The 21,258-nt window shown below is 35.9% G+C and overlaps 1 protein-coding gene across 1 annotated transcript; it reads left to right on the top strand.

Annotated features, from left to right (window-relative positions):
* Positions 2,758 to 20,654, top strand: LOC109844280 (transcription factor MYB3R-1). The gene is made up of 13 exons (XM_020413258.1): positions 2,758 to 2,918; positions 3,082 to 3,272; positions 3,377 to 3,454; positions 3,581 to 3,635; positions 9,559 to 9,616; positions 11,017 to 11,111; positions 11,241 to 11,344; positions 12,777 to 12,905; positions 13,587 to 15,402; positions 16,368 to 16,690; positions 17,550 to 17,667; positions 19,255 to 19,482; positions 20,201 to 20,654. Exons 2-13 carry the CDS (start codon positions 3,223 to 3,225, stop codon positions 20,336 to 20,338), a joined length of 3,192 nt encoding a protein of 1,063 aa, XP_020268847.1. The 5' UTR covers positions 2,758 to 2,918; positions 3,082 to 3,222; the 3' UTR covers positions 20,339 to 20,654.

Genomic DNA, 21,258 nt, shown 5'->3' with positions numbered 1-21,258 from the left:
ATTAATATATTATATATTCATTATAATAAAATATATTATAAATAAAATATTATACTATTTAGCTTACATTATTATAAATTATAAGTATTAGCTATAATGTAATATCATATTATATAATGTATTATAATATTATATTGTAATTTAATGAGTTATATTATATTATAATTATTACATATCATTTTCAAATAATTATATATTTAATTATTTTGGAATATCAATTTGTTATTGTTATATATTATAATAATGTTATTTTATGATTTATATAATATTATACCATTATTCATATAATATAATATTATTAATAATGTCAATATTATGTTATTACTAGTATGTTATTAATAAATTAATATATTATAAATATTTTAATATTATATAATATATTAGAGTTTTTAATATGTTAGAGTTTATTAATGTATTTATATATATTAATAATTATGAAAAATAAAATTATTAATTATAATAATATTAACATTACATTTGGTTTAATAATAAATTATTTTATTATAAAAAATTATTTATAATAATAATTATATTATATAATATATATAATATTTATTATATTATATACATTTACTATACAATATATATTATTATAATTATAATTTAAATATGCTACTATTATATAAATTTAATTAAATTATTAATTTTTTACAACTTTTAATTTATTAAAAAGTTAATAATATTAGCGATTATACTATTGCATAGGATATTATTATATCATTATTATATTATTATTTTATCATATCTTTTTATTATTGTTTATTAGTTTATTTATATTTTATTATTATTTTTATTATTATATATACGTTATACTATATTAAATAGCTATTATTTAATAGTTATTAATATAGTTATAAGATTATTTATTATATTTTTCATATTATTTAATAAATATTACTAATATATTAGATTAACTATAATATAGTATATTATATTATAGTATAATATAATATAATAAGCATGTTGATAATAACTCTATATTAATTACATTTAATATATTATGTTAGATATTATATTAACACATTCTCAAACTCAAAATCAAAACACTAAACTTAAAACACCTAAAAGGTGTTTTGAAATAATTATTGTGTTTTTGGTTTGAGAATGATTTAGCTCAAAAAACATCATGATTTTTAAACGTATGATATTTTATTTTTGATGAAAACACCATAAAAATAAAGGCTAAATACCCATATTGGTATTATAATTCAATCCCATTTGCCAAGAGGGTATTTTAAATAAAAAAATCGGCGTTAAGGTATTTTAATTGTTTAAAATTACCAATTAGGTCCTTTTTTCTCGTCGGCGATCACTTTTCCGGCGAGAACTCGTCACGTGCGTGGCACGTGATGACTTAATCTGTATAAATATCCATATTGGTATTTTAATTTAACCTCATTTGCCAAGAAGGTATTTTAAATAAAAATCGGCATTAAAGTATTTTAATTGATTAAAATTACCAATTAGGTCTTTTTTCTCGTCGGCGATCACTCTTCCGGTGAGAACTCGTCACGTGTGTGGCATGTGATGACTTAATCTGTGTTTTAGCTGATGATGTGGCTCGGTTTGCTGATGTGGCTCGGTTTTAGCTGATGATGTGGCTTAATCACAATTTAAGTCCAAAACGAACCAACCTGAACCCTAAAAATTTCAAAACAAAGATCAAACTTCCACGCATTCACTCCAGATCTCAGATCCAACTCAATTATCTTACCTTTACCGCTAACAGAATCAGCCAAAACCCCCGATTCCAGGAACTTCTAGAAGAAAACGTCATGGGAATTCGGAGAGAAGAGAGTGAGAAGACGAAGATCACTACAGACTAGATTGCCGCCCGCGCGGCCATATGATGGATCGATGCAAGAGAAAGAGGTTCTATTTATACGGTAATTTCTCCACGAATTTTTCGCTAATTTTTTTACCAATTTTAGAAATGAGGGATTTTAAAATGCATCGACTCTTATTCTTCCTGCCACTACCACGTCAGAAAACCGGTTGAATTAAAATGCACGTGACCAGTTCTTGCCGGAAAAGTGGTTGCCGACAAGCAAAAAGACCTAATTGGTAATTTTAATCAATTAAAATGTCTTAACGCCGATTTTTTATTTAAAATACCTTCTTGACAAATTGAGTTGAATTAAAATACCAATATGGGTATTTATACAGATTAAGTCATCACGTGTCACGCACGTGACGAGTTCTCGCCGGAAAAGTGGTCGCCGACGAGAAAAAGGACCTAATTGGTAATTTTAATCAATTAAAATGTCTTAACGTCGATTTTTTTATTTAAAATACCTTCTTGGCAAATGAGGTTGAACTAAAATACCAATATGGGTATTTAGCCTAAAAATAAATAAAACATGATAGTATGCAAAGGGAGCGTTCCCTCGTGTGTATCAAAAGAAAAGTAGCTCAATTATATATCATAACGTTTGGCTAACAATATGAACTGGTGGGAGTCCAAGTTCTTTGTGGGTAGGACCAAACGCTCACAATCCAAACCCGTAACCGGTCAATCTACTGTATACGATACCGCTTATACCCGGTGAACTACCGTTAGGATTCAAAATGCTGAAGCGGACAGCGATTGACAAGCGCCAATCGTAACGGACGTCACAGATCACGTTGCGACATTCCAGATCCTCTCCATCAGCCGTCCGATCCACGTGCGAGTTGCTCGCCGTTTTATTGTAGGGTTTGAAACTGCTGAAATCGTCCCTTCAAAGTTCCCAAATGAAACAAATAGACTAGTAATAATAACAATAAATAAATAAATATATAACAATACAATAAAAAGAGAGAGAAAAGAGAAAAGAGAAAAGGGTGCCCTTTTTCAAATTTGAAGCAAGATTCAGAAAATCTAACAGCGATAGCCGATGTCCGATCGGCTCCCTTCAAGATCCCTCTCAATCTCAACGGTCAGTTCTCAAACTCATTGCCGATTTGTTTTCTTGAACACCGATTTTGTTGAAATTGGTGTTTTAGGGCGTTTTCTTTTGAATCTGTAGCTGTTTACGTCACCAATTTGATAAAATTTGGGCGAATTATTAATATCTCTTTATTTGATTTTCTTTGGGACAGTCTTTGTTGTTGATTTCAGTGGAGTACTCTTTTGAAAGTTTTCTAGGTTTTTCTTTATGATGCTTTGGAAACCCTGCTCAGTGGAGTACTGCTTTAGAGTGGGGATTGATTCTAAGATCTTCACTCCTTGGTTGGTAATTCATGGCAAGCGATAAGGGGAAGTTTTCAGGGAGAGGTGAATCTTCGGCCTGCGCTGAAGCTGCTGCTATGCGATAAGGGGAAGTTTTCAGGGAGAGGTGAATCTTCGGCCTGCGCTGAAGCTGCTGCTATTTCTTCTGCTACCAAAGATGGGGGTCGCTGAAGCTGCTGCTATTTCTTCTGCTACCAAAGATGGCGGTGGCGAGGAGTTTCAGAGGCAGCGGCCATTACGCGGGTAAATTTGTTGTTCGTATAATTTTCTATGCCTTTTTGTTGTTTCCAAATTATGCATGCTGGGGGTCTTTCACTGATTAGTATTGGGAGACATCTAACATGGTGAGGTGTTTGATTTTTCTTGTAGGAGGATTAGTGGCCCGACACGCCGCTCTACTAAAGGGCAATGGACAGCAGAAGAGGTAACACGCACAGATATTAGTTCTAACATTGGCACACCAACCTGGTTTTGGTTTTTTAGATTAGCTTAAATTTGAGGGTTTGGCTGAAGTTGTGTTATGTGGGATGTCGTGTTCCTCTTACTATGAGTTACCTTGATATATAATTACTCAAGCAAATATTGTCTTGTTGCATATCTTGATAGTGTTTTAAACTTGAGCTTGTTGTTTAATGGAAATGCTTGAAATTATTATATAAGCAAAAGATGAAAGGTTCGACATCTTTTTTGGATGCACAAAATGCAGGGTATATAACAAAGTGGATAAGGTACACTCGCCATGAGCGAAACTTAACCACAAAAAACACATCAACAAAGACTTTAAGCAAAATCTTCACAGTAATTTTTTTGTTCTCTTTAAGTGATATGATATACTTATGGACATTGCTCGAATAGTAAATATAATATCTATATTTGTTAAGATTTGGTTTGATTTTTGATGTAGACAAGAGTGAAAGATTAATATGTGGAAGCAGATTGTTACATAGTACCGAAATAGTGTTGATTAACTAGATTAGTAAGGTTGCCCAAATAGGATGGTAATGTGCCCGTTAGACTGTTACCTCCAAGTTACATGAGAGTAAGATGCTTCATGTTTCCAATCCCGGACGGCAGTGTTTTCAAAGGCGCGCGCCTTACTGCACCTCATGCGCCTTACGATGCGGGGCGGTGGCGAAGCGCCCCACTTCTGATGCAACAGTGTCTTTTGCGCCTTGCGTACATCCTTACTTTGTGCAGGGTGCATGTAGTACATATCCTCATATAGTTTTGTTTGTTAGCATTTCAATCGAGTCTTTATACTTGATATTCCATATCCTAAAAAGCAAAATAAATCCATTAGACATTTTTAGTAGCCTTCAATTGAGGACCATTACTAATCCTTTGTTTGGATATTAGTCTTGATTTAACATTTGATTTGCAAATTTATGAATTTTGCTACTATGTTGGGTGTTAGCATTAGTAAGGCATTATATTGTCATTTTGTAGTAAGATATTATTTATCATGATATTTTTCATATGAATTTTAAAAACATGTTCTTTCACGCTTGATTATATATTTTGAAAAATTATGTGGGCGGTGTGCGCCTCGCATCACTCGGGCGCGCGCATCGCTTTGCGCCTTACACATGTGCGCGTAAAGATGCTTTGCGCCCCACATTGCCCCTCGCGCATTGATAACACTGCCGGACGGTATGTCTTCACTTAACTGGTTCCCAGCCAAGCTAAGCTCCCGAAGAGTAGGAGCAAGGAAAAGGCTGGACGGGATGTTGCCAGTGAGCTGGTTTTGAAAGATATACAAATACTCAGGGAACAGTAGACGAAAACTAGTATCGTTACGGGGCAGGGTCCCTGTAATGTTGTTGCTACTGAGAATCAACTCAGAGAGCGATGACATGTTGAAAAAGGCAAGGGGTATTGAACCTGAAAGCTGGTTGCTATCAAGCTGGAGATATTGTAGTCGAGGCAGCCGAGCTAGAGATTCAGGAAGGGGTCCGACCAGGCCATTGTCGGAAAGGATGAGCTCCAACAGGAATGAAAGGTTGGCGATGTGAGGATGGATGGTGCCATAAGTTAAAAATATTGACAATAGGTTTGGCAATGGTAGATGCATCAGGAACCCTTGTCTAGACTTCTTGTGCCAACCAGTCATATGGTTTTGAAAGATATACAAATACTCAGGGAACAGTGGACGAAAACTAGTATCGTTAGGGGGAAGGGTCCCTGTAATGTTGTTGCTACTGAGAATCAACTCAGAGAGCGATGACGTGTTGAAAAAGGCAAGGGGTATGGAACCTGAAAGCTGGTTGCTATCAAGCTGGAGATATTGTAGTCGTGGCAGCCGAGCCAGAGATTTAGGAAGGGGTCCGACCAGGCCATCGTCGGAAAGGATGAGCTCCGTCAGGAATGAAAGGTTGGCGATGTGAGGAGGGATGGTGCCATAAGTTAAAAATACTGACAACAGGTTTGGCAATGGTAGATGCATCAGGAACTCTTGTCTAGACTCCTTGTGCCAACCAGTCATATGCTTAGGAAGGTGCCTAAGAGTTGCTTAGCTAGAAGTTATTTCCAAATCAGAGTATAAAACTTTTAAAATGATGTTTAATTGTTACCTAGGTAGAAATTATTTCTAAAGTAAATTGCTATAGTTAAATATGAACTATTGTGACATATCAATATTAAGTCATTTGCAAAAAGTAGGCTGGGTAGAGCCGAAGCGACAATTGAGTGGTTGAAAAGAGACGATGATGTTAGAGAATGTGGCCTGAGATGATAAGTGTAGATGTAGGTGCATTTTTCCCCTTGTTTTTTTAAATATAAGTGCCTAATTTAGCCATGTTAATTGAAATTGAGAAGAGAACTACCTTTTTGATTATGTTGGGGTAAGAGGCCAATATATATACAATTTGAGTATACAAGTTCATCATACAACTTGAGCATGCAAGTTGGTAGGTAATTATGATCATGTAAGTGGGGGGTTGGGTAATGGCAGCATACATGGGAAAAGAATGGGCTGTGATATACAAGTGAAAAGGTATGATTCTAACAGCCTCTTGCAAACTCATGGTGGATCAAAAATCGAGAGTTTAGATAAGAAATAGCTGATGAAAGCAACAAACATGTCTTGGAGGAGCAGAAACGCTAAGAGGTGGCTACATGCAAATAGTTTGGTCAGAAGTATGAATCTGATAAAAAACCTCTAGTCCTTCATTCATCTTTTGTTGTCATTCTAGATACTTAACAAGCAGGGGAGATGGCAATCTTATTGGGAGGTTGCGACGAGGAGGAGTCACATCCGGAGAAGCTAGCACATGTATAGAAGGGGACATCAATAGGACGTGTATCTCGCAATGGAAGTGAGGTTGTTGGTGGATATGTAGGAGGTGTGGATGACTAAGTGGAATAGTTGTTAGTTGCGAAGTTGCGTAGATGGTTGAATTGGAGAACATCGGTGGGTGTAGTAGCAGTCGGCGATGTGGAGGCTGTCCATTAAGGGTGTGGACAGAGGACGCGAGGTGGAGGCTGTTCGTTGATGTAATATACACCCAATCAAACTCATAGTGGATCGAGAACTGTGCATCTAGATAAGAAGAGTCAGAATTGTAAAAGCTGCTTGTCTGAGCGTTGATGGAGCTTGAGTGGCGACGAAATTGATAATGTAAGATGTACTGCAAAGAGTGCCGATAAAGAGAAAACTTAATTGCTATATGATTGATGGCGTGGGGTCGGAATCTAGGAGCATCTATGGAGGAGAACTCAATATTGACGAGATGAATATTGACGAGATGAATGGCGTAGGGTCGGAATCTAGGAGCATCTATGGAGGAGAACTCAATCTAGGAGCATCTATGGAGGAGAACTCAATATTGACGAGATGAATGGCGAGGGATATGAATTCTTGTACACTAACAGAGAAATTCTTAGTGGCTACGAGATTGATTGGTGAAGGATAACAGTTGGAGGTGATGATAAGGTTGATGGCAAGCATCATCGGATCGCCAGAGGGTTATTGGAGAGGCTGAGAGATGCCCTTTCTTGGGCGAATCCGATGATTGCATTTGGTGATGGGAAGAGGCAGCAATTTGAGTCAGTGATGTTGCTTGGTTTGAGATTGCCGATCAACATGCATTGACAATGACGTGTATTGTTAAGTTGCCTTAACATCCACCTAAAACGAGCATCCTCTTAAATGGAGGTAGAACTTAAGTTATCCAAATTAGTGGCTAAGTGTCTTGTCAGAATCATACATTTTCACTTGTATATCACGCCATGCGTTGCCCATATCTATTGCACTTGTCCATTACTCAACTTTCATCATCATGATTACCTACCAACTTGTATGCTAAAAGTTGTATGTTGAACTTATATGCTCAAATTGTTTATATATTGGGCTCTTACCCTAACATTATCAAGGAAGCAGTTCTCTTCTCAAATCCTATTAACATAGTATCAGAACCTTGTTATCAGGTCTAGAGACATCTTTCTTATTCTTCAATCTTAAGCCGCTGAGGGGGTTTTGCCGCAAACTCGTGTTTCGCCTCGGTGGCCTCGACACTGGCTTTGATCTCTATGCACTATCGCCATCAGTCCACCAACGACCAAACTTAAACCCGCAACAACCATCGCTGCCTATAACAAGCCCAAGTTCGACCGCATCAAGCCCCACCCTCCTTTGTGCCCTCATCTGCGTTGTTTCTCTCGCCCTCATTGTTCACTACGTCGTAGGAATTGCCGTCATCGCTCATTGCTTTGTAGGCCTTTCCATTGTCACTCACAGACCTTGACTTTGGTGATGATAAAAAACCTTTAACCTTAGCTCTTGATTTGGGGAGAATTTGAGAGAGCGAGAGAGGAATTGCTCTGATACCATATTACCATGTCAATTGGACGTGAGAAGAGAAATACTTCGTTGATTATGTTTTGGTAAAGGCCTAATAAATATACAATTTGGGCATACAAGTGGAGCATACAAGTTGGTAGATAATTATGATCATGCAAGTGGAGGAATAGGCAAGTGCGGTAGACATGGGCAATGCATAGACATGGGCAATGCATGAGTTGTGATATATAAGTGTGAAGGTATAATTCTAACAAGACGCTCAACCACTAATTTCCATAACCTTAGTGCCACATCCGTTTAGGTGGATGTCAAGGCAACTTTAAAAAAAATTAAACATTAGCAGCCAGTGACTGGAAAATTGTGTCAACAAGCTCCATTCTACAACAACCAGTGACTGATAGGTGGCATGGGAAAATTGTGCAGCCAGTTGAATATTATTAATTATGTCAAAAAAAGTTTTAGAAGGTGAAGTTAGTCACCTTTTATGAGCGTTGCACTATTATCACTTAGAGCTAGTTGATATATTGCATAATGCAATACTTAATATAGTTTGAGCTATATGCAATTTGTTCACATTCTAGTCTGTCTGACAGGTATTTCATATAATTGACTGCTACCAATGCTTTAAATGGTCAGGTATGAATATCCATGCCTGTCAAAAGGAAAGTGATCAGATATGTATTTGGTTATTTCTACTTGTCTACACCTATAACCAAATGAAATTATCTTAGCTAGAAATTTCAGAAATTAAAGATTTTCATCTTCTGGATGCAATTGACTAATAGTAATATCATGGGTTTGATAGTTTCATTAGATTATTGTTACTTATAAATTATAATCTATTTAATGTCCTCTTTTGAATGGTTTGTTAGAGTGAGATGTAATATTGTAGGATGATGTAGATTTTGGATGAGAAAATCACGTCCCTGACCCTAATCTTTTCTTTATGTTACAATGAGATTAAAATCATCAATAGCTTGAGCTAGTTACCAGAATAGATTTTGCTTGCACAGTATTTTTGAGACGCGGGATTATGTGCTTGTTGAAGACTCTTACGTAGGGTTGGCGTACACCATGATGGCGATAACTGATAACTTTTCCACATATCAAGGGAATCAACTTTCCCTCTTTGTTGACAATTACCACATACCAAGGGGATCAACTCTCTAACACAAAGCTATTCCTAAGAAAAACATTCTCAAGTCATAGCTTAAGGGAAAAATCATGATCCACGGGTATGTTTAGGTATCTGATGTTAATGTATAACGAGCAAGTAGGCAGATACTTCATACAGTAACATCAGATTGGAATTTTGCAGCTAAGCATTCATTTTCATGTTTAGTCATATTTTGCAGAACCTGTAACACAGAATTATTTTTTTGCTTGGTAATTACGTTAGTAGAATTACTGAATATATGTTGATTTAGCTATGTGCTTCAATGTTTGTTTTCTCTCAGGGCTCTTCAGCTACTATTTCTTGTACCGTGTGGTTTTTGTAGTCTTCTGCAATTATTAATATATGATGATGATGTGCTACAATTACATGCAGGATGCTATATTGTGCAGAGCTGTACAACGTTTTAAAGGGAAGAACTGGAAAAAGATAGGTACTTCAATACATCTAGTAGTCTTATTTATTACATTTATACCATCCAAATTAGTATTTTATTTTTCAACTAAGTTTTCCATTTGCTTAGTACTTTTCAAAGATGCTATGTTGTGTTGTACTTCTGTTATGAAGCCGTACCCGTACCAGACACGTCCTCTACCCATACCTGACCCTTCCCGTATGCATACCCATACCCATACCCATACCAGACACTTCTTCGACAACTTCTTAAATATATACATGCGTTTACTTAGATTTGTATTCAATTTTACAATTCCCTTTTTTAAAAAATAGTCATCATACGCTCCTTGAACATATATCCTACACTTATCATCTACTTCTGAAACTTGTTGGACAAGGATTTAGTTCATTTCAATTCATATTCAGTTAAGAAATATGATTTCAAAGGGTCGTTTGCTTATCTAGCTCAGAATTATGATTTCAGCCCATGTGTTTCAGCCGTGTCCCCATACCCTACATTTTACAAATTTACTGTCCTGTACACTCCCTGCACTCGTACCTGTATCAACACAACTTAGCTAAGATGTAATGCCAAAATTTTACAATGCTCACAATGCAGTATATCTTCTGTTTTCTAGAAGCTTTCTGTTGGAATTCTTGATTGTTGTGTTTTTTCCTTCTTTCCATTACCTTCTTATGCAAGTTTGGTAATTGGCTATAATCTTGTTTACATTTTACATATAGGTTATGCATAAAATCTACTTATAAAAAAAATATACAACTGGTTTTTTTTGGTATAATCCTGTGCTGGGGAAAAAATATGCAACATTGCGCTGGTGTACCTCCTAATGATGTGTTGCGCAAGCAAAAAGTGCTTGTCATGATTTGTCCGTCTTGTTAAGAGAAAGCGCAGAACAAATGCTTATACATGGATTATTTCATTTCAATATTTTCTTGAGGGTGTTTTGGAGAGCTTTTTTTTTGGGGTCAAACTAGCTTTTCCATATCTAATTGTTTGGTAAATCCCCATTAAGCTAGCTTATTAGTCTCATTTAATAAAGTTAGGATTCACCATCTTTTGAAAACTAGCTTATAGCTCATATAAATAAGCTAGGTTTAACCAAGTAAATGACTATTCTCCAAATATAACTTTTATAGCTTTTATCTTAAAAGCTGAAAGCCATCAAAAGCTAGCATCGCTTATATAGGCTTCTAAAAATAAGCCCTCCCAAACACCCTATTTACTTATCACGTTTTAATCGTGAATCACTTGCTAATTTTCTTATTTATTCTCGACTGTCATTTCATTTTTAATCATTTTTTTGGCTAAATGATCGAGCGTTGATGCTATTTTTAATTTTGGTATTTAAAGTTACCGTCTTTCATATTATATATGTCTTGACTGTTTTATGCTTGCTGCATCTTCCTTCCATCCAGCTGAGTGTTTCCCAGATCGAACTGATGTTCAATGCTTGCATAGATGGCAGAAAGTTCTAAATCCTGAACTTGTTAAGGGACCATGGTCTAAAGAGGTATCATTTTCGATGTGAGTTGCATAATGTAACTCATTCAATTCATTCTTTTTTGTTCTTGGTGTAATTTTTGAAAGCACGCCATGGGTTAATAATAACAGAAGCTCATGTATTTTGTAACTCAAACAGGAAGATGATATTATAGTGGAAATGGTAAATAAACATGGACCAAAGAAATGGTCAGCAATTGCGCAAGCATTGCCAGGACGTATTGGAAAACAATGTCGAGAGAGGTATTCCCTTAAGTACTCTGCAGGCTTTGTGTGACTCCGTACTTTTGCCCACAAAACAAGAGCTTGTTTACTGTTTTAACCTTAATTTTATATCTTAAGTAGGCGTCAAATTCAGAAGTCAGCTAATACCTGCATTATTACTTAATGTTTGATAATTGATATATTCATGTTACCTGAGAATTAATGGATCACAGCAAACCTATATGGTAATTGAAATTGTATAAAGATATGGCTTCCTAGTTCCCACGATGGCTATTTACCTCGATCATCGAAGGCTCCTGGTAATATTATGAATATTGTAATGACATTTTAAATATGCATAGAAGTGGCCTTAACAGCTATTGCACGTGGGATAGTAGACCTTCCATATATAGGTTGTTTAGGGATTTACATCCTTGACTTCAAATATAGCTTTGAATTGCATCATATTAATCCTTCAGATTCCTCATTGCCAGTTTTTTTAACATCCTTAAATATGCTGACGAATCTTGCTAAGCACCAATTACCAAATACAAGATAAATTAAAAAAAATGTGAAGTAAAAAAACAAACTAATAGCCTTTTCATACAGTGCGGAAATTTGTGTCCTCCATCACATTTGATATCTTAGCCATCAACCAGATCTATATACCATTCATTTTCTCCGGGACTAGTCTAAAAGAGTAATAAAGATCTTGGCGTTATTCCACTTAAGCGCCCTTTTGATGTTTCCGATATTTTGGTGGTTTCAAGTGATTTAACAGTTCAGGTGTAGGTCTTTTGTTTGATTTTGTATATGACAAAATAGAAAGAGGAAAATGTGTGGGAAGGGGGAATATATAAGGAATAGCTAAGAAAGAACTCGCAAGATCCAAATATTGGTATGCTTGACGTGTTGCGCTTTTGAATTCCCGATTACCACAGGATATTCTTAAAGATTTGTGAAAGATATCAGGGTTTTATTAGGTGGTTGTAAAGTGACTGCCTCTTATCTCTCAATGGTGATGATTTTCTATCTTGTGCTGTGCAAAGAGAGAGAAGTAAAATAAATGAAGATGAGGCAGAGAAATGACCCTGCTTTATTTTATAGTGGTTAGATATCATAATTTGTGGCATACAAATTCTACTGTGATTAATATGTCCTATGGTAATTTATTGATATTGTTTATTTGCATATTATTTGTAACATTTACAAAATTTTTTGAACATTTATCACCATGGTTCACTCAGGCGATCACCTTTTCTGGTGCCTCTCGCCTCAGGCAACATGGGATCGCATTGCCTTGACCTCGTGTTTCGCTTTTAAAACACTGATTATTAGTCTGTTGAGAAACAAGTTAGAGTTTTTGCAGCTGTTGTTTTCATCTTTATGTTTGATAATACTCTAGTTCCTTATTTTTCAATAATGCTTGAAGATCATACTTTATATTAATCTGGTGGACTCTGTGTTTTAGGTGGCATAATCATCTTAATCCAGCCATAAACAAGGAGGCATGGACTCAAGAGGAGGAGATAGCACTTATTCATGCTCACCAAGTTTATGGAAACAAGTGGGCTGAGTTGACAAAGTTCTTACCTGGAAGGTGAGAACCAGAGTGCCATTTCCATTTGAGATGGCATGATCTCCTGGTCACAATTTTTAGGAATTTTTTGCTTCCTAGACATGCTTAATATACTTTCATTGTTCACATATAACAATTACATCATATTTTACCAGTGCCCAAAGTTTTCTTCTACAAATTAACTTGTTGGCCAATATGCACCAGATGTTTTTTTTCGCCTTTGCAGATGCATATTGGCCTATTCTTGGTGTATCATAATGTCCTTTTCTTTGTCTTCAGAGGAAGTTGCAATTAGGTAATAACTACAGTTTATTTCTCCAGTGCTCAAAAGTATGAGTTATGATGCCACCTATGCCTCCAATATTCTTCTTTGCCCTGCGATGCATCTTGGCTTGTTTATGATGTATCATAATTTCTTTTCTGTCTTCAGAAGAACTCATACAGCATTCCCAGTTGCCAAAACTTTATCAGTTTCAATAACAGTTTACTAACTTTCAATTATACAATTCAAAAGTCACTTTCTTATGTTATCCTTTTGTGGTCAAAATCAGTAGATGACTACATAGAATTTTTTACTTGGTATCAAGTTATCAACATAGTTTTGTTTTAATCAAGTATGCAGTATGATTTAAGTTTCTGCATTCTTTTGATTTTTCCTTTATGAGGCACTATCATGAAATAACATCCTGCCTCATGTATCAGGACAGACAATGCTATTAAAAATCATTGGAACAGCTCAGTAAAGAAAAAGTTGGACTCATATAGGGCATCAGGCTTACTTGCACAATTCCAAGGCGTCCATTCTGTCAATGTTCCTAATCATGTTACTTCTTTATCAGCAACTAGTCTACATCAGAATGAAGAGAGTGGCTTTAGGGACAAACCAGAATTTGATGTTTCTTCAGAATGTAGCCAGAACTCAGCTCTGGCACTTTCTTCCCAGTCGGACTGTGAATTGGCAGCTAATTTGATTCCAAAGCAAGAGAAATTTAAACCAGAGGAGGATTCTGCTAAAAGGAGGGCAGTAGATGCTGAGGGACATTGTGCCCGTGAATGTTATGCATCTGTGAGAGATGTTGCATATGTCTCTGAAGTGCAACATTCTAGAGGTTTAATTTCTTTAAGTGCCTCTGAACAAAATTCATTATGTGAGGATGGGGCATCTGAAAGTATTAGTTACCCATCTGTTTCTGATGGCATGATGAGTTATTCATTTACAGAAATCAGTCAGAAAGCACAAGGGTCAAAGGAAACATCAGAACACAATCCCAATCATGCTAATGGAAATCATGGACGCAAACCTAAGTTGTTTCAAAATGATATTAGGCAGAACTCTACGTATACATCCTCAGTGCTGGCTTCCAAGCAGAAAAACCTTTTGATGTCTGAAACAGACTTCTCTACCAGCATGGTTTTTGTGGGGGAGATGAGCTCAAATTTTCCTTTCGGTGCTCCATTCTCCTCCTCCAGTGTTGCAAATCTGAATTCTTTCCAGGGAATTCCAAATTGCCAATCTGAAGATTACATTTCTGGAACTTGTATGAATCCTGCGTCAACTTCACAAACATTGTCTCCGGTCATTCAATCAAGTGCTGCAGAAATTCCATACACTCAGAGTCTTACGGGTGAAGTTTCTCCATCTTTTATGTGTAAAAATAATGGAAAGCTTCTTGATAGAAGTGATAAAGTCGGTATCACTGAAGCTTCTCTTGTCATTTCAGATTCAGATGTTACCAAATGCTTACATGATGGTTTTGAACATTCTAGTTCTTCTCAGATACCTTCTGTTGTGGGTGATAGGTCTATGATTTGTCTGCCTGCAGATTTCAATCAAGAAAAGGAAACTTCAAAGAAAACCTTTATGGAAATGATAGGGTTTGGACCAGTAGATGCGATTGGAAACCTTTCCCTCTCTGGTGAAAATGGAAATGAGCAAACTAACTGTCCGGAGTCTGGTGGTCTATTTTATGAGCCTCCTCGTATTCCAACATTTGATCCATTTGTCAGTTGCGACCTTATTCCGTCTAGTGAACAGCAAGAATTTAGTCCTCTTGGAATTCGGCAAATCATGATGTCTTCAACAACATATAGTTTATGGGATTCACCCTCTCATGATGACAGTCCTGATGCTTTTCTGAAGAATGCTGCTAAAAACTTCTTGTGTACGCCATCCATCATGAAGAAACGCCAGCGTGATCTATTGTCACCTTTGCAGGAAGAAAGAACAGACAAAAAATCTGGAAGATACATGAAACATGGGTTTATGTCCAAATGCTCTACAAGCAAGGATATTTCTTGCATTGATGCTATGGATGAAAATATAGCAAATGAGATTCCTTCGTGCTCCGCTGAGAAATTTTTGGCATCCACTTCTTATAATCAGGAGAAGGATTCAGGAGCCTCTACACAGCTAGTAGAGAATATGGATCCATCTATGCAAGAACCCGGGTCTCCAGGTGAAGGAACTGATGCTAGTAACCTTCAAGAAAAGATGGAAGTGTCTACAACTAGAAACAAGGTACAAATGGGAATTGCTGCAGATATTCTTGGAGCAGCAAGCTGTTTTCTGATATACCTTTTTATACTTTTAATATTAATATGCTCTAAGCCTAAATACCAACTGTGGATCCAATTAGACCTATGATTAGTTTTTTTCAAGGAATATGATTATTTCGTCATATGCGTTGAGCTTGGTGCTTGTGGAGAAATAAGTAATTTTGTACTGTTCATGCTGTTTCTTCATTTTGCAGTTGCGGCATTTTTGTTAGTTTCCATTTGTATTTGTCCTGTTCCTGGGATTCAAGTCCATATTCAATTTGTTAGGTTTCCCCTTTCCCTCTCTGCTATGACACAGAGTCCTTAGGCATGGCACACCCTGAACAGGTCTTGGCATACTACCACTTCGACATGCATCCATTTTATATCCGTAGTTTCTATTAATTTCTGTAACTCATATTTTTTTATTATCAATCAATGTTTGCATTTAATTAGTTTGACTTGTAGGTCAAATGTAATACTTATATATACCCCAACCATTTCTTTGCTGGACTATACCCTAGGTTTCAAAATTTTCCATGTAAGAAATATTTATCTATCTCTATAATTTCATTTGCCAAGTATCATTAATTATATCCCTTCTTAGGTCAAACATATGCTTCGTCAATTTGTTTTATGTTTGACTCTTTTCTTCTTTATTGCGTAGGTTATGTCCACGGTCCAATGACTTGCTACCACTTTTCATTACATGCATGCTCTAACCTCCAATATTTGATGATATTAACTTCAAATCATTTCAATGTTGAATTCTTTGAGTTATTTATCATTTGAATGTTACTTTACTGAATGAAAATTTAAAAGCAACCTTAAGTGGAATTTTATCATTGCAAGAGTAGGGATTCTTAATTACATATTCTCTATGAAAATTTTGAATGTTTGAGTATTTTTCTTCAACTACTAATAGAGTCATCATCATTCATTCAACAGGCTACTGGGATACTTACAGAACATAATACCAATGACCTGCTACAATTTTCTCCAAATCAATATAAATGTCGAAGACTAGGAGCTGATGATGTTTCTTCAGAAAATTTAAGTCCCAGACTGTTGAGTATGTCAAAGAAGGATTATAAAAATGCTCATTCTGAGTCTTTGTCTGACATGCTTTGGTCTCCCAATATTCGTGAATGTAAGAAGGCCTGCCATTCAATTCCCATAGCATCAACACACTGTGCCACATCCTCTCATTCATCCCATGTTTCAGCTGAGAAGTTCTCATCGAGTGGCATGGAATGTGAGAACTTGAACATGTAAGTTTTGATTCTGCAAGTTATCATCTACTGCTTATTTTGATCATTTTAACACTAGTACATCATATATTTCTAATTGGGTACGGAAAACGTATATACATAAGGGTGAGGCTTTATTGTATTTAAAGGAACAGGGAATGGATGGGGGAGTAAGGGGGGTTAAGTATCTGTTTCCATCTCCTAATAGCCATAGGGCTAATGTCCCTTCCGTTTTTTCCAAAGATGCCACCAATCCCAACTAATGATCCTTTTAGCATATGTCCATCAATTATGCACATAACACCTTCTAAAATTTGTTACATTTGCATTATCATGTTTTCTCACATATATTTTTTGAAAAGATATATACATTTGCTATCTTAATTCATAATATACTAACTATTATCCACAGAAGATAGAATATGATGGGTGTTATATGACTGATAACGTTTTTACTCGTTTTAACATTATGTTTTTTCTATATTCTGATATTTATCTTTTAAAATTGGTACATGTTATGGACCCTCAGGGTGCTTAATTTTAGTTCAGCATATGGCACAGTAAATTATCCTTTCCTGCATTTAACTTTTTGAGATGCCTCGATATTATATAGTATTTACTCCATCCTCTTTTTGTTTTGTAGTTTGCATCATCTAATCGCTTGACCATATTGGTAGCTAAAGATGTTATTAAAGGATATATGTATTTTACCTTGCATGCTTATTTCTATAGTTCTTTTAATCGAGTTATGCATCATATGTCAAATGAGAGTACATTAGTGCAATCTCAGTTATCTATGTGCGTATTTAATCTATGAATTTATTTGTATGCCTAATACATTTCTCTTCATTTCTTAATTACATTTCTTTAATCCTTTCAGCTTTGCTGATACGCCCAGTGTCAAAAGAGGTATAGAATCACCTTCAGCATGGAAGTCACCTTGGTTCATGAGCTCTCTTCTACCAGGACATGGAATTGAGGCAGACATAGTTTATGAGGTAGTAATTTCCGGTGCATGCTATCAGTTACTTAGCCTACTTTGTTATTTCTTTTTAGTACTCTTGCTTTAAAAATCAGGACCTGGAAGTCATCTATACTCCTTTTTTTTGGGATACGAGGGAAACTTGGTAAGGCAGGAGGATCCCCAAGCCGAGACATGAGTTTGAGTCCCCCACCCTTACCAATAACCCCGGGTAAACTAGGTCCCCCCACCCTGCCCAGCCACCAAGGTTAGTAGTACACTTACGAGGTGTGGGAGGCAAGGCTCGAACCTGGGCCTTTGGGTCATGAAGGCTCGTGCCTTGCCACCCACCCACATGCGGGTGGTAGGTCATCTATACTCTATACAACATCATTTTATGCATTTGGACGCTCAAAATCAAATCCTATGTTGGTTTTCTCCTCAAGGTTTTGTAACAAGCATCTGGTGTTGCTGGGCCATGTAAACAATGCCTTTTAGGTTGAATGATCTTGGTTAAAGAACTAGAAAGGAAATCTGGATGTTAGAATTTTGACTTGCTTATGCATATGAAAACATAATGTGTTAGTCATTTGCTGCGTGTGGTTAGTCATTCACATATTAAAGGCGTGCAAAATGAGATAAAACCTTGAGAAATGAATCAAATCTGAGGGGTATGAGTAATCCATCCATTTTTTATATATCTGTACTCCAGTCTGCAATGCATGCAGAGGCAGATCCAGGATTTCTTGAAAGTGGTGTCGCCACAAATTAATAATTAAAAATTTCTTAACTGTCCTTGAAGAGTTTTCATATCTTGGAAGAAGTATATCAACTGCAATATTGGTAACACTACCATTCATCCTACAAGAATTACAATTGAGAATCTATCTCACTGCTTAATAATTTAAAAGAAGAGAAAAGGCTGTATATTTATAGATAAATGTTTTACACTGGTTTACAACTAATATTCCATGATCTCAGTGATACTAGACAACTACTCTCACTTTAGCCATTAACCACTTTAATAATCTAATAACCTGCCATCTAACCGCAACAACATTTTATCCATCTAACAACTTTAACCATTCATATCCAATAACAAGTTTAACCGTTCACATCTTATTGAATTATTCCAATCGCACAACAACAGACCTCAAGAGGTGTCACATGACATCACTTTCCTCGACGTAGATCCGCCTCTGAATTCATGCTTTTCCTTTGTTTCTCTTGCTTTGGCTCATCTGTTCTTTGATGCGTGTTGGCTTTGTTTTTTGTGAGGATTTCTCATTTAGGGGTTCATCAATGAAATTACTTGTTCTTCTACCTATATATGCATTTAAATGTGTGTAGAAGGTGCATGGAAAGTTACGCTTCAGTCATTAACTGGTGACAGTCAGCTTTAGTTGGCTACTGTCATAGTAACTAGTAAAAATAATGATTCCTTTGTTGAACTTGATATAATATTATGTTTCTGAAATGCATGAAAAGCCACTGTGAAGTTGTATTAATAAAATTGACAGCTATAAGTATTTATCTGTTGGGAAAATTTGAACATTTTTCCACAAATACCTCTTTTATTTTCTTGGTGTTAGGCAATATTAATCCATGTTCTTCAATTCTCCAGGACTATTACTTGAGCCCCAGTGATAGAAGTTATGATGCAATTGGGCTAATGAGGCAATTAAATGAGCAAAGTGCTGCAGCAGTGGCTGAGGCTCGTGAGATACTGGCCAGTGGGAAGCCTGATCCAGATTTTGAAAAAAGATGTGCTGGCAGTGAGAAATTGTTAAAAAGACTTCAATCTGGTAAAAGAACGATGGATGATATTGTTCCCCAGCCACCAAATAGCATGGTATTTATTCTCACTCTTCATTTTATCTCCCAATTCTCATCTTTATAATCTCCTTGCTACATGCCATTCAAAGCACTTGCTACGTTTAGCCTCCATCTCTTTCCAACCTTTTTCTTTAGAGAGTTTCTTGCAGTAAATAAGTAAAAGTCTTTGTTTATAGGCGTTAAATTATTGATGACATGGAGAGATGGTAAGCAACCTTTTATCATCAAAATGCACTTGCAAGCACACAAACTTTACACGACTTGTGAACAATTTTGTCATCAAATAATTTACATCTCCTTGTGGAAAGCAGAGATAATCCTGAAGACCTCTTTGTTTTGGAATACCGAGTCCGTCAATAGGCACATTTTGTGCTACTTTAATGGCTCTAAGGTCAAATGTAAAAATAACATATTTGAGGGACTAGTATGAAAGCATTATGCGTAATTTGAAGGACTAATTTAATAAAAGCCAAGGAAAGGAAATATGAATGCAGAAAAAACTGTATCTTCCTAAAGAAACTTTACCCCTCTGGGAATGCTTGTCAAAATGGAGACATCTTTCAATATCTGCCACTCCGATGTTAACATAATTTGAATTAACTAATTGCTTTAACCTAACTCGTGAACTTTAGATCAAAACATAGATTAGCTCGTGCACTTCACATGGTTTATATGTCAAAATGTTGTCTACGTACTATGTTTTTTCTTTTTATTAATATGTGAAGCTTTTGCAGGTGGAAGGACGTGTTCTTGATTTTAGTGGGTGTGCCACACCGGCCAAAAGAACTGACAACAGTAAACTATGCGGTATAGGGGTATCAGTAAGTTCCTCAACCAGCCAATCCTCCCATCTTTTGAAGAGTTACAGATGACATTTGTGGTCAACATCAAAGTAAATATATACTCGTCATGTTGATAATTATCAGTTATATATGTATATGCCCCTAGGTTGAGAGTTCGTTTTGATTTATTAAGTTTCATTTTTTCGTATTTCAATCTGCATGTGTTCTTGCTGTTCTATGAGAAATAGTGCACAAGGGGCTCTCGTGGAGGTTATCATCCTGAACTTGTGTTTGTTAGTTAAATTTATTTCAGTTTTGTTATTCATGATACTCCTATATGTCTTTGGAGTTTGGTTTGTGAATTTAGTCTTCAAGAATTTTGCTATATGAATGGGATTTGTGAGGAGTCCATACTCAAAATATTGTTTGCTTGCAATAGATATTAAAAAAAAAATTTGCAGCAAGAAAATTATCCAGTTAGATTCTTGTTTGGCATGGAGTTTATCAAGGATAGCAAACTAATATCATAAAGTTAACATGATTTTCATTGATATCACGAGGGGCACTTGGGAAGATTATCACATGATTTTCATTGATATATTGTTATGCTCTTCTACTTGTTAATTGAATTTACTTTTGTTTTGCTGCTCAGGGTACTTTTGAGTCTTCGGATTTGTTTTCTTTGTAAACTTGGGGCCTGCTTGAATGTTGCATTGGACAAATTTTCAAAACCGATCCATTTGGGTTTTTAATTGCAAAAAACGACCGGATTTGAAAATATTTACAAAAACAGACCTGTTTTCAAATAGATCGGTTTTTTTAAATTTTTTCGGGAAACTTCACGGGAGTTGAACTTCCGTGAAGTTTTTTCTCATAACAAAACTTCTCCCGTGAAGTTTGGGAAAAAAAATTTCAAAAACCGACCCAGTTTTAACCAACTGGGTCGGTTTTTATAATTAAAATTAAAATGGATCGTTTTTTGCAATTAAAAACCCAAATGGGTTGGTTTT

This window comes from Asparagus officinalis, chromosome 6 (genome assembly GCF_001876935.1).
Source record: "Asparagus officinalis chromosome 6, Aspof.V1, whole genome shotgun sequence".
NCBI classification, from domain to species: domain Eukaryota; kingdom Viridiplantae; phylum Streptophyta; class Magnoliopsida; order Asparagales; family Asparagaceae; genus Asparagus; species Asparagus officinalis.
The sequence above is the reverse complement of the archived record's forward strand: the minus strand, read 5'-3'. Positions and strand labels throughout refer to the sequence as shown.

What these genes read in the sequence shown, in the direction of transcription:
- LOC109844280 (XM_020413258.1), top strand. Translation starts at nt 3,223, where the DNA reads ATGGCAAGCGATAAGGGGAAGTTTTCAGGGAGAGGTGAATCTTCGGCC. An exon ending in GAAGAACTGGAAAAAGATAG is followed by an intron (nt 9,617 to 11,016) that starts GTACTTCAATAC and finishes CCTTCCATCCAG; the next exon opens with CTGAGTGTTTCCCAGATCGA. An exon ending in AGGCAGACATAGTTTATGAG is followed by an intron (nt 17,668 to 19,254) that starts GTAGTAATTTCC and finishes TCAATTCTCCAG; the next exon opens with GACTATTACTTGAGCCCCAG.